The 14503-nt window shown below is 38.2% G+C and overlaps 1 protein-coding gene across 18 annotated transcripts in view; it reads left to right on the top strand.

Annotated features, from left to right (window-relative positions):
* Positions 1-11584, top strand: part of CARF (calcium responsive transcription factor) — a 40621-nt gene extending 29037 nt beyond the window's left edge. For 8 of the 18 annotated variants that reach the window (XM_074829404.1, XM_074829403.1, XM_074829391.1 and 5 more), the window contains 5 exons: positions 593-1277; positions 5656-5699; positions 7047-7508; positions 8046-8208; positions 8327-9859. In XM_074829404.1, coding sequence (XP_074685505.1) covers positions 593-711 — 119 coding nt within the window. In that variant the 3' untranslated portion in view covers positions 712-1277; positions 5656-5699; positions 7047-7508; positions 8046-8208; positions 8327-9859. Of the gene's footprint in view, positions 1-4; positions 1278-4348; positions 4460-5655; positions 5700-7046; positions 7509-8045; positions 8209-8326 lie in introns of those variants that run through there. The other 10 variants (XM_074829390.1, XM_074829402.1, XM_074829398.1 and 7 more) reach the window with 10 other exon arrangements.
* Positions 11585-14503: the final 2919 nt, after the last annotated feature.

Here is a 14503-nt window from a genome sequence, read left to right as displayed (position 1 = left end):
TCAGAGACAAGTTCTTTGTCTGGAGAGCAGGAGGACAAAAAAAAAATCTAGACTGAAGAGGAAATAATGTTACAGAGCTTATTTGGAGGAAACACCATATACTTGAACTTAGCAGTTCAGTCAGTGTGTATATCAAGGTATTTTTTTCTCCTGTGTGTGTGCATACACTTATGCACATGTGCGCTTGGTTAAAATTATCCTGTGTGTTCTGGATTTTCTCTTGTCCAAGTGCTAACTTAAGAATAAGCTATTTCCTGCTGAAAATGGATGTGCAGTCATTGAGAAGTGGCCAGTCATGCCTGAAGTGTAAGTCATTCTCTAAATCAACATGTTTTACACTTGATATTTTCAGCAATAGCACCTCCATTCCTCCTTTCCCCTGGAAAATAAAAAAAAAAAAAAAAAGATGGTAGCTTTATTTTTCCATGGGAAAGAAGAAAGACATTTTGTGTGAGAGTAACTAATTTGATATCTTCAAACATACTATTTTTTTATAAAAACTGCAGTATTTTTAAATGCATAGTTACTGGGGCAGAAGGATTGTCAGTGGAATTTGAACTTCAGTGTTTGATTTTTTTGTTTTGTTTTTAAGCTGAAGAAAATACAGAGGGTGTTATCTGTGTGAGCCAAGTTAAACAAGAGCCAAGAGAAAAAGCTTTGTCTATGGAGCCAGATAAAATCAGAGACTGCTGTAGTTCCTCACCTATTTAAATCTGTGAAGCCTGGAAGGATTTTTCAAATCGGAGAACTTGGAAGGAAAGGCGGATGCTCTCAAAGTAATGCCGTTCTTTTTAAATCATATTGTGACATTCAGACTAGGCATATTTTACACTAGTTCTGACAGACAGCTGTTTTATTTTATGACTGATGTGGCTCACTGCCAATCCCAGGTCACTCACTTGCCCTGTGGAACACCACCTCTCTCTTCTATTTCAAGTTTTGAGTAATTTGGATGCTATCCAAATGGCCTGTTTTGGTCAACATTTCTGAAGGTCTTCCACAATTTAATTCCTTAGCTTTAGAGTGTGGATCACAATGCTGGGTTTGCTTTTCTTCTTGAGACCCTCGACTCTTACGGCACTACAGAGACCATAGAATCTGCCAGCTCCAAGACCACAGAACCCAACAGCAAAGTGTACTAATACAGCAATGGTTTTGTGAAAAATGAAGGTCCAAGACGCTAAATTTCAAAGTGATGAAGGACATGGATGCTTAAGAAAATGCAACTTTGACCTGATCATAATGTTAATGGTGTGAAGATCAAGGAGAGGAGAAAGGTGAGGTTGCCAGGTGAACATAAGGCTGTATGATGAAGTGTGTGAATTGTAATGGTGAATGTTTTCAACTTTGACATCTTTGAACTTACGTTCTGGCTTTATAATAAGGTTTGTTGCTCCATGCAGCCTTTGCAGTGGTACTGTATTAGCAGTTGGTCATAGCATCTAAATGCAGAAGTCCTATCTCATGGAAGATGATTGATGCTGCCATTTCAGCTATATCTACTTTTTGCTGTATGTACACTTACTCTATCAGCTCAGATAAATATGATTTAACCTGCTGCTTTTTGTGATGTAGGGCTTATGGATACATTATGAACAAAGAGAGGTCCAAGAAAACAAATCAAGTGTTTTGGGTTTTTTTCCATGGGAAAGAGGAAAGACATTTTGTGTGAGAGTAATTCTTTATCTCCAAACATGAATCCAAGCAATATGTGCAAGTGTGCTGTCACTATAACATTCAGAAAACAAACATCTTTTCCAGCGGTGACAGCTTCTAAGACTAAAGTGATCCATATTACTTAGAATAATTATCAGGAATCTTTAAAAAAGCGAATATGATAAAGAAATATATTTTAGCAATATTTAAGCAAAAGCCGTAATAAGTGACAAGGACTGAGTTGCATAATCTGTGACAGACACGTTTCTTTAAGAAAAAAAATACACCTACAAATAACTTGGATTCCATTTAAAGCAGTAAATAAAATTAAAGTGATGCCAACATAGGTATCAAGTTAAACAATGACATTGTTTTTTTCAGATGTTGAATTCTTATAACAACGTTCAGAGTAATTTGTATACAGCAGTATCAGCAGTTCTCTTATTAGTTCCTAAGTGGTTGAGAGCTTGATCATAAAATTAGATATTTTTTTCTGCATGCTATACAAGAATGCAATTTGAGGACTTTCTCTTTTTCAGACTTAAAGAAACAAAAAAAAACCCAAACCAAAAATATTATATGAACATAGAGATTGACATTTTTAAATTGTTAAATTTATTAACATACATTTAAGTCATTCACAAACATCATCTAAATAGTGGCCATTTAAAATTAATTGTTATTTTTCTTTTGGGTATTTAAAGCTAAAACTTTAAAAAGTCTCACATTGAACTTGGGTTCCTAATGCCTTTATATGCAGCATCTGTTAGGTAGGTGCTATATCTTAGTCTTACCTTAAAATATATTAAGTTCTGTGAGGTTAATTAACGCTGTTATTGCTGTTCATTTAGAGCTGTTGTTTATGAGTTAGTTTAAATAAGAATTTTCCAACGGGATCATGCTCTTATTAAATAAGAGTCAGTATTTTATCATGCAAGTGCATAGAGAATCTCCAGTTCTTTGGAGTCTCTCATACTTAGTTTCTACACTGTCTTGTTTTGTGGTATGCCTTACTCATTTCTGGGTAGGTAAAATTCAGCAAGGTTCACCCTTGGGTGATTTTTGTTGTCGTCGTTGTTAATTGTGAAAATATGTCCAAAATGGATGTTCTGTTCTGCAGTCATAGTTCTGGAGCACAGAGGCAGTAGTCACCTTTTCTTTTCCAACTCAGTAACTATATATGAGAATGGGTACCTCCTTCCATGCTGCTGTATTCAGTGATGCCATCACCTTCAGTTTTTCTTAAACTAATGCATTCCAAAGTATATCACCTTTCTCAATATTCCTAATTTTTTGATAATTGTTCCTCATTTTTGAGAATGCTTATCCTCAAAAGAATAGATTACAGCTAAGGATTACCAGCAGGAGGTTATTTTAGTTTTAGTTCTCTTCAAAGCAGACAATACATTTGTGGTTGGAGTAGAAGCTTAAGGAAAGAGAAGTTAGATTTCCATCAGTTCTTGCTAGTTCCCTCATTAACAGATCTGTTCTTTAACAGTCACTGTTCTTCCCATCATGAGTCTTATCCTGTGCTGAACAGTATTTCTGATGGTACTTCTATTTCTATTATTGGTTTAGTGCTCACAGCTGGAGGAAATAGTCTTTTTAGTCCACCTTGAATTGCAGGCTGTGAAATGAATTTTATAATCTACCCTGATTTGCATGGTACCCTGAAAACAATAGAACAAAAGGTTGGGAGAAATTTAAAGAAGCAGTAAAGAATTAATTGTTTTTAAAAGCTGGGATGAGAGTTGCAATTCTGTTCATTGAAAAATTTTGTTTGAAATGCTTCTTCAGCCAATACTCAAATTTTTGTTTTCGGTTTCCTTCATTTTCACAGAATTTAAGTTCTTTGTTTTCCAAATAGATATTCTAGTTTATTACTGTGTTATTTTTTAATTTAGCATAACCTTTCCTCTTTAAAGAGTATGTTTGCGTTTGTTCTGTGCATGTTGCTAATGGAGGAACACAAACTCATCACACATATCCAGTGTCTATGTTTAGCTTAACACCTTTGTTCACTAATGTCCACCTAAATCTTACAGAAAACACTATTATATATATGAAGAAAGTCGGAAGTAAACAATACTACTTTCAATGCAGTTAAATTTCTTTGAGTAGTATACTTCAAGGCTGATTTTTCAAAGAAAGCTATGTAGCATGGTACGAAGTAGTTGGTTATTACTTTGTGTTGGAATTGTAGATGTTTTTCTGATGTTTGCTTTGTTTTCTTGTGGTTCAAGCGTTCTTCTATGTTCAAGTGTTTTATTTTGCAAACCTAGAAATCCTGAGCTTCAACAGTACTGTGAATGAACAAACTCTTCTCCAATTTATCCTTATTGTTGGTTACCCGTAACAGTGATTGGTTGGCTTTACAAGAAGGGCTGTGCTTATGTATGTGCATGAAAACCAACTTTTTGCTAAAATGTAGAGAAGACAAAAAGGCACACATCCATAGCTCTTGTTCAAGGCTGCCAGCCCCTTGGATGGAAACCAGTAGTGTTAATGAGTCCTTTTTGTGGCACAAAGATTGTTGCAGTTTGTACAAAATTTAGAGAGACAAATGTCTGTATATGTGTGTGTGTGTGTATATATATATTTATATAGTAACTTAATGTATAATATTCCTATGGAAATGTAAACTACTTTTTCTTTTAAAGTAATGGTCTATGTTGTGGTTATGGGGGCTCAGGGGGAGAGATGCAAGAGTGACTTCAGGGCAGTGGTGTCTGGGGATGAAGGAGAACAAGTATGAGAGCACCAGGGAGACCAGGTGGAAGAAGGTCCTCAAGGTGTGTGAAACGCAAGGGTCCTGTGGGATGGGGGAGGCGGGGCTGGAGGGGGCTGTTCTGGGGGGGCTCCAGGGCCCTGGAAGGGGGTTGTGAGCCCTTTGCAAAGGCTCAGTGCAACTCCTTGAATCTATGCCATTAGTGGATAGGGTGAGTTCATGGTAGGAATTTAAAGGTATGGAAGAAGAGGGAAGCCTGTCTTGCCCTCAAAAACAACAAAGCTGCTTGAGTTTTGGTGAGTACCAGAGGCAGGTAAATGAGTTGCCAGTCTGAGATGCCCGTTCTTATCTTCTAATATGAAGAAGAAACTCCTCTTGAAGCTTCGACCCAGGAGCGTAGACTCTTTTCCTTTACCAAAGAAAATATACCTTTTCTTCCCAGTGCAGTTAACTTGCTACTCTCCTTATCCCTCTGACTGCAGCTCTATCTACGCCAAGCATGCTCAGTATCCACACGAGTCTCTCTTCTTTCACACTTATTGGGACTTCCACCCAAGTTCCATGCCCTCAGGTCCTCTGATTCTCAGTGTTTCACTATTATACTGTTGGAACAGCTGATAAGTTAACTGCACAAGTGGTGAGATTTGCTCCTGTCAGTTTTTCTTCCTGTCTCCCCAGGATCCTAAATCCATATGTTCCTTTTAACTGCATTAAGTTTTTTCCTTGCTTGCTTTGGGGCTTATTATCCTTACCTGGATGAATATCAGGCAGCCACATTTCACAGGACATGTGTTACATTCACAGTAACTGAAAAGATTTGAGAAAACAAGGATAAAAGGATAGTTTCTGCCAGCTGTTAGGTCTTTATGAGAAACTGGCCTTTTTCCTTTCATACCACTTGAGTTTCTGATTCTGGCTGTGGATGTTAGCTGGCTGTTGACTTGTCTGTCTGTTGGCAAACTAACAGTTTGCTCCCTTAAGCCTATTCAAACAGATATGTTTTCAGAAGATTAGGCGGGAAGAATCTATTCCATTAGGGGTAGAAAGTATGGTATAGCTGAGGATGGTGCTGAGGAGGTGAAAAGTTACTGCTCTTTGTGGATCTCTGAGAAAATTCTTCTTGATTTGCCCTTTCCTTCTGAACAAACCTTTTGTAGGAATAAAATTCAGAGCCTATCCCATCAGTAATGATTATCTTCTCCCAGAAACAGTGCACCTCATTAATGAATGAAACAAGCATTGTGTAAAACAGGCTGTGTTGATTTTTTTAGGTCAGAAGCTATCCAGCAGGTCTATCCAACAAGCAACAACTCAGGTATGATTTGGGGGGAGAAAGGAAGGCAAAAATCTTGTCACATGACAGGAGCGTATGTGCGCTCCTTTGGGTTTTTTTTTACAATATAAGCTGTTACACCTTAGTATGTCATTCCATTCCTAATGCATGTGACAAATGACATGTTTATTTTCTGAAGGGATTTGATGTGTTTTCTGGAGAGTCTTCAAAGGAGTAATCATAAACAGTACTGCTGTATCACAGAAAGTATTAGTGGGTGTTTGTCATCTAAGACCCCATCCTGTTCTAGTACAGAAGGGGTTTTAAAAGCGTGGAAAGCTTTCTGAGGACAAATACTGAGTGTCCTTGTCCTAAGGAGTCTTCCATGGACAGAAAAATAGGGGAGTTAGATGCTGTGGGAGTAATTCTCATCAGTAGTCTGTTAGCCTCTGCTAGACAGAAGAAACCTTGTGAAAGGCATGTATATGATAACCTCTCTATGGAAAAAGTTACCTTTGGATGCTTAATAGTTTTAAGTGATATATGCATACGGGATTGTATGTATCTTAAAAAAAAAAAAAAAGGAAAAAAGAAACTAGAGACATGAATATAGTTGTTTGCATGTAGTTCTTTAATACAGTTTTAATTACACTTAACTGTGGTTAAATGATGCAGATATTTTAGGGCACATATAATCAGATATTTTAGTGTGGATAATTGGAATTCATGGTTTTACCACAACCATCCTTAGCTCTGCAGTGCAGCTCATTTGGCATGTACTGGCCTTCTGTTAATGACAGTCTGCCTGTTTAAGTAAGAGCATGCTGTTCTAAGTAAATTAAATTTCTCTCTCTCTTCCTGATCTTTTTTCTAATAGAGATTGATAAGGCTCATAGGAGGATGGAAATCTGTTTGTAGTGTAGTGATTTCATAAGAGTTGATTTCTAGGTCCTCAGTATGAAGGAAGTAGAGAGCAAAAACTTACGTACTGTTGGATCTGCCATTTGGTCATTTTTCTAATGTATTTGGATTTCTACAGCTGGACAGCATAAACTACCACTAAAATACTGCTAAAATTTTAGCTCTATCCTTTGGTTGAATGGTGATAGTTCAGTGACTCCAGGAAAGATCAGAGCCTTGCTTCTGCTCTTTGTAGAATAGTCTCTAGATACTATTTAAAATGTAATTAGATACGGCAATGAAATGGCAGTAGGAGAGCCAGAAACAGAGATGTATGTGTTGGCAGACCAGTGGAGAGGGAGAAGTTCAGTCCCAGTGCCCTTGTTCCAGACTAATGTTCTCTGTGCTAGTCCTGAATGCACCTTGAGAAAGAGTGATGATTTGTCTTTGTGTTCTGACATAGCTGTTCTTTCTGCTTCCCCACTCAAGAAGTTGTACAAGCCTGCAAGGGACATGGAGATCATGAAGAAGGTGTGTAAGATCTTATGGGAGGACCTGCAGGAACAGAATGGAGGAGACTAAAGGTTAATGACATGACTTCTATAAAGCCCACATTCTTTGGTGGGAGGAAGAGGATTTTTCAATAAAGAATAAAAGTAAATCTTCCTTTTCAGAAGTGTTAGAATTACTGTGTGTCTCTAATCTGCTTCACTCTAACAGAGCTAATCTGGGGATAAATTCTGAGGCTATGCCCATGTGTTCTGCAGTACTTGTTGAGCAGAATAAAAACTTTCCATTTCTTCCAGCTCCCAAGAGCTGCATTTGTGATTCCACCTGATGCACAGCTGCTCGTATTTATCTCCTCAAGGCTCGTGGAATTCTGCTTTCCAGCTGAAGGGAAGATAGAGGTCTCCGTGTATGAAAACTTGATGGACAGTGTACATAGTCTGAGTGAGTTGGGAGCACCTAGAACAGTCACCCTCAAGCATGCTGTAATTTAGAAATAGGGGGTGGTAGAAGAAACAAGCAATTGAAGAAAATAATGATAAAAGTAGGCATTCTGTACCCTCTTCACACAATATCTTTCCTTAAACATCTTGAGAGAAACACTGGTCAGCAGTGAGAGAAAAACAAATGTCAATTTCTCTCCACTCCCCAACTTACAGTTTAAAAGTGGTTTTGCAAATTAGCCACAAGTTTGGCCTAAAAAGTATCTTATCCTAGATCTAAGTGTGCAATGTTTAATTCCTAAAGGACCATGCTAAAAATTCCATTGTGCGTTGTCAGGTTGCTATTTTTTTAGACATAAATTTAACTTTTTTTCACAGATACTTCTCTTAAAGCTAAAATTAAATGGGAGAGAGAATTGGAAATATAATTATTTGTTTCTTACAGATGACACTCTTCAGTTTTCTGAAGTGTGCAGGTGTTTCCTCCTTGGCTTCTACTTCTAGCTCTTAGTTCACTATGTTTTGGATGTTTTCTCAGGATCACTTACCTCCGAGAGTACTCGAGATACTGGCAAGAGACCAGAGCGGAGAACAGAAGAGGAAGTGAAGTTTGTAAAAAGCTGCTTACAGGAGATAGAAAGCCCTCAAAGTTACAGCTCAGGATTGCAGTTTCTTCTGGCTGAAGTGGTTCAGTTTAAATGGTAAATGTTTTCTTAATAGACAACTTTTTTTATTGTTGATTTTGGTGCTGTTTATGCTCTGAGCTCACATCTAATGAAAGCTAGAATGGTAATCACATATATTTGCTTTTATCTTCAGTGCACTAGTTATCTTCTGAATGCAAACTGGTGTAACAACTCCATGTTCTTGGCTGTTGACAAAGCTGTTATCACATCTGAGGTGTTCTGTACATGGAAGGAGATGGAGCAAGTGGGGACCTTCTTATTTCTACTGAGAACAGATGATCTGTGGAAAGAGGCCTTTACCAGTTTTGAATCAATACCTTCACAATAATTTGGTGGGTGCACAGGTTTTTCATGTCAGGTTCTAGTGCATGTCTAACTTTGAACATAGTACAAGCCATAAAATTACCTCTTCCTGGCCTCCCCATATGTGGTTTTTTTTTTGTCTCTGACCACTCTACTCATACTCAGCACTTTTGGGGAGTGGGGGAATTTTTTTAACACATTCTCATCTTCCACTTTTCTGCCTTTCTCCCATTGCCTTTTCCTCCCATCCAGAGCAGCACAGAAACAAAAATTTCTTTTTTTAAAAAAACTGCTCTATCATCCTCTGTTTCCCGTGTTTGGGGATGAATTTTCTCTGCTTTATTGTGCTAGAGGTTAATTCCTTGCATGACTGAAATGTAAGATGCTGTTATGTTTTGCTTGAGGAGGGGGAGGTACTGGGGTGAGCTCCACTGCCGCCTTCACTCCAGAAGTTCTTGCAGGAAGCACCTGTCACAGGTTCTGCTCCTGCACCTGCGTCTCCACAGAGGCCAGCACAACTGCAGAGCTGTGCTGATGAGAGCAGCATCTTGCACTACGTGTACCAGCAAATTCAGTACAAATAACTGCCCTTCTCCCCCTTATATTGTTTTGAATCCAGATCAGTCTGTGGGTCTGGCCCATTGGGCACCCCACAAATGACTCTTTGGGCACAACTTGAAGGGAAGTACCGGAGAGGGTCAGGAAGTTCTTATCTCCAGCTTTTAGGTTATGCTTCTGTATTGAGTGCAGGTGCCCAGGTGTGGGTGGCCCTGTGCATGACACAGCTGGTTCCAGCTAGCTCTACAGTGGACCCACTGCAGGACACAGCTGAACTCATCAGTGAAGCTGGTGGCACCTCTGAAAGCATATTTAAGAAAGGGCAAAATGCTGCATGACACGGAGGAGCGAGGAAGAAAGTGAGAGAAACAGTCCTCTGAACACGAAGGTCAGAGAAGAACGAGAAGGAAGAATTGCTTCAGGTGCTGGAACAGCTATTTCCCTGCAGCCCACGGAGGACCCCATGCTGGAGCAGGTCGAGATTTCCTGAAGGAACTGCAGTCCATTAGAGGAGCCATGCAGGAGCAGGGTTTGCTGAAGGACCTGCAGCCTGTGTAGAGGACCCATGGTGGAACAGGGGAAAAGTGTGAGGAGGATGGAGCGATAGAAAGGAGCTGTTACAGACTGACTGCAACCCCCCCCATTCCCCTTTGCCCTGTGCTGCTTCAGGCTGGGGGGAGGTAGAAGGTGTGAAGTTGAGCCTGGGGAAAGAGGGCAGCATGAGGGGAAGGTGCTGTTTTAATTTTTGTTTCTCACTGTTTTAATCTATTTTAATTGGCAATAAATTAATTTTCCTCACATCAAATCAAGTACTTCAAATTTATATCTAGACTCAAGTCGCAGTGGAAAATGCTGATTTCTCTTTGATCACTGCAAGTTGTTATGCCTTTAATTTTTTAAGTAGGACACAAAATGGATCAAATTTTAATTTTTAAGAAGTCTTTCTGTGTGTAGAAAGGAGTGCACCTTGTTTGAATCAGGAGTTGCATTGTTGAATGTATTCTAGTTAGGCCTTTCAAGTTCTGCTTATTCACTTTTTCACTAGAGTGAATTTCAGCTGCAGAGTCAACTCAGGAACAGGTCTAATCCATTACATTTCTGCTGAAAAATACCAGCCATATTTTTACAGGTTTGAGCATGGGAGAATCCTTCTGAGGAAAGGATGCTGCAGCAGTAGATTCTGCTTTATCTACTTTAGTAGTGTTGTTCTTACAGATATTAAGAATGCAGCATCTTCACAGCATTATATCTAGCTGTGCTTCAGAAGGGGGCAAGCTTTGGGGTGAGTGGCATCTGGTGAAAGTACTGTAAATCTTGTGAAAAGAAATAAGCAGTTTGGGAATGAGATTTATATTCCTGTGCTTTTCAGAGATTATTATCCTGAATGAGAAGGGAACTTCCTTAGAAGGTAAGTTTTGTATGTGGGGTCTTATACCACCTACCAAAGATATCTGGCACTGGCCACCAAGGGTATCTAGACTAGGTGACATGACGCACTTAATGGTTTCTGATAGGGGCACTGTTTGGAATACAGAATTGGTGGATAGCTTCCTAGCATTAGCTAAATTAATCTTTAATTTCTTCCCCTCTCTCCATGTCTTTCTATGAAAGGAAGATTTTCTATTAAAAGGAACATGGTTAGTTTTTAGTTGTCTGTATGGAGAACACAAAGCTGTTTGTGGTGGATAAAGAAGACTTTGATAATAAATTAGATGAGCTTCAGAAAGGATTGCACTATCATTAGAACTTTCAAGTAATTTCTTCCAGTGATATAGCTCACTTTTGATTATTGTCTTACTGTTTACTTATTGTATAATCTATTCCATAAGCTTTCCTGGCTACGTCAAGGCCATAGAAGAAATGCATATAACAATTCTCTTTTCTCTTGAACTTTTATAAAAGTGAAAAGAATTCCCTGTTTTGCAGCCTCAGGGATAGCCATGCTTGCTTAGCCACCAACTGCTCTGGAAGAATACATGATTATCTGTGTTCCCTAGCTACCAAAAAAATCTTTTGCACTGAAGTACTCCATAAATTTGTGAGCTTGGATCAGGCAAAGTGAATTTGGCATCTTGGAAAAAAAAAAAAAAAAAGACAGGCAAACTACTGTGGAACCAAATTTAGCATCTTCAGGAGCTGTGGTTTAGGGTTTATTAGTTGTAATTGTAAAAAGATCAATGTTTCCATAGTGAAACATGTTTTTATTCAGCCAGTTCAATCTATGAAAAAAGTGTCTCCATTCCTTTTATTTCAGACTTGTGAACTTCTTTGCAAAATGATCCAAGAGATCACTAGTGAGATTAGTTAATAAGTGCAAAATGGAAAAGTTTCACTGTGGACAGGTGGCAACAAAAGATACCATAAAGTCAGCCAGCATAATTATTATTGGTAAGGTAAGATCTTTCAGACATTAACTGCAGGCTAATACTTTTGGTGGTATGATGACATTTATTCTGGTCTTGCAAACAAAAATAGTAATTATGAGCCATTGCAGAAAGAACTGGGAAATAAAGCACTTTGTAAAATACCAGTCTGTGTGGGTTTGGTTTCTGTTGGCTTTGTCATGCTGTTACTTGGCATTCAGCTCCTTTACATACCCTGTGTAGGATCTGTTTTATCTGATCTCATATGTAGAATAAGTTAAAATGAGTTAATTGTTAACACATAGACCCTAATACACAAGTTCTTCATGGCAAGATATATGATATTTCATGTATTTTCTAATGAATAGTTGAAGTGTTTGAATACTACTGGTAATTACCAGAGGACATTTGAGAGAAACTTTACATGTTCTATATTCACTCTTTTATCTGTGTTTTGCTTTTTAAATTGATGAATTCCCATTTCTTTGTGAGCAGTTATTAGCAATGAAGTGGTTGTTTTCAAATAAGCTATAGGTTCCTGACTGCAGCAGAAATGACTTCAGGTAGGGGAACTGGAACCATATTTAATTTTGAGCAGCCAGAATTTCTGAAGAGAAGAGGCACTGGAGCTACCTCTGCATTCACAAAAACATTACCTTTGGGTCATAATATTATAAAGATCAACAAGGTTTCCAGAGAGGTTTGACTGGCATCATACACAAATATAGTATGCTGTGAGGCAGCGATGCTTCCTGCTTTGTTATGAGATGCCTAAAATAGTCTGTGTTCCGTTATTTAGTGTCTTGCTGCTGACATTCCAGTGGGATGATGCAAAGAAGAGAGTCCACAATAAATTTTTTGTTTAAACCCAGAAACAGAGGCAACAGCTGGAATATTTTTAATTTTTTCCATGGGTAACTATCTTGAGATATTTGAGGAGTAAAAAATCGGGTTTTTTTGTTTTTTTTTTTCCTGTGTAACACTGTCTGGTGACAAAGATAATATGTTAAGTTTATTTGGAGGATTTTCTAGGATCCAGGATCAGGTAGTGCTAATAATATTGCAGATTGTTAATACTGCCGTTTGGGCTTGCTTTCAGATTTCTGGTCGCCATAACTTAATTTCTTCAGGGGAGTTTTGTCCATACACTGAATGGTCATGCTGTCTCTGGGATGTGGAGTATTGTAGCCTTCTTTACTAATTTAGTCAGGAAAGATTTGTTTGCCATTACTTAGATGATTTACAGAAAGGTACCGTTGACTGTCTACATAAAAACTAGTTTTGCAGAGATGGAATTATTTAAGGCTGTTTAGAAGGCAACACTGGCCTTAAGATGGTGAGTGAGTACTGATATTTTGAGGAATTGGAGGGGAGCAATTTTTTGATGTTGTCGTTGTTGAATCTTAGCATTCACCAAGGGCTGATACCTGAAACAGAACTTCTTTTGCACAGGTCAGCAAGTGTTTTATCATCTTTGACCACAGAGTAAGAAGTGAACTAGCGTTATTGGCTACTTGATCAGCACTTACTCAGATTCCTTCTTGCTGTTTTCAAATGAATGGTTAACCTTTGACTACATGAGAAGTCAGATTTTCCAACCAAATATTTTGGCTGCCTTCTTGATGATAACAAGCTGTGTCAGAAATTTCTAGAAGAGAAGCAGTGGAAAATATTGAAGAAAGACCTAACAAAGTCTGTATCACAAAGAAAATGAGCACCAAAAGTAACTCCTGCTTTTGAAAAGCCCTTAGAACATGTTCTTAAATCCTGGAGCATTAACCAAACTGGCATTGTGGACCTGAGCACACTCTATCACAAATCTCCAAAACCCTCTCAGCAACACCCACACAAGTTTGTTCCTGTTCATCCAATGAAAGGAGTCTAGTTAAGACACATACTACAGTTAAAGTTAATTATTTATAGTGTCATTTTACCACATCCCAGTTTAATAGGTTGCTTGACAAAGCAGTTTAAAAGCACTGATGTGGTCTAAAATTGAAACTCCATTCTTAAAAGTAGAAGTCGGAAAAATAAGCGTGTTTAAATGTGTAGTTCCCCCGGATTTGCATTAAAAGGGAGACAGAGGGGAAATAATACTTGCTTGACTGTTGCTACTTTTTTATGCCTGTCATCCCTCCAGGACTGCTGATGTGACACTTGGGCATACATACTGGTTTTTTCCAGTGGTAATTTACTTTTCATTATGATAAGGAAATGTGTCTACGCCCTCAACCATTTTCACCTGTGTTTTCTTCTGTGGAATACACCTTTCAGATGAAATACTGAGAGTCTTTTTAAGATTGCAAGATACTTTCATGTTTGTATATCCATCAAATACAACTAGGAGTAAAACTGGATAAAACTTGTCCCTCTTTCAGTTCAGGTGATAAGTTGTGTGATGTAATTGCTCTGATATTTAAAGTATGTTGGTTGATTACAGCTGTAATAAATGCTGTAATCTTTGTAAAATTTATGCTTCTAGGTATTTTGGAGATTAATACTATTGAAATGTGGTAATTGGAACCATAGCACACTGTTCTGAACATTGCCAGGGTAAACTGATTAAAGTTTTTGGTGAAACATGAAGTAGGGATTAGACCTTTCTGGCAAGGCCTTGATTAGTCTCAAGGGTTATTTTTGTAGTGTTGAACTTAAAGGTAAGTAAAGCATAAAGACATGCTCTTCCATTACATTAAGTATCTTGAGAAATTTTGAGACTTACTTACACTTGCAACAGGTTTATGCTAGAGAAATGTCTGTCTGGTACCTTAGTGATGCTCCAAAAGCATAATGATCCTGTGAAAAGCAAGATAGCTTGATAGAGGTGATTAGTGGAGATTTTCCTGGACTATATATATATGTAAGCTACTTGTAGAGAAGTCTTATGCATGAAGAATACAGGCCTGGAATTTTCTCATGCTTAGATGGGAATCTGTCCGTGACCTTAGCTGAGATTGGGCCCTTTGGCCAGTGTAAATGACTCTGTTCAGTCAATTTGTGTTGTCAAGAGGTTATAGAAAATAATCTGTCTGCATATGGAATGCACTAGCAAGATGGACAGAGTTAACTGTAGCTTCTGATTATTC

Source organism: Strix aluco, chromosome 6 (assembly GCF_031877795.1).
Source record: "Strix aluco isolate bStrAlu1 chromosome 6, bStrAlu1.hap1, whole genome shotgun sequence".
In the NCBI taxonomy this organism is placed as follows: domain Eukaryota; kingdom Metazoa; phylum Chordata; class Aves; order Strigiformes; family Strigidae; genus Strix; species Strix aluco.
This window is presented reverse-complemented; position numbering and strand designations above follow the sequence as displayed.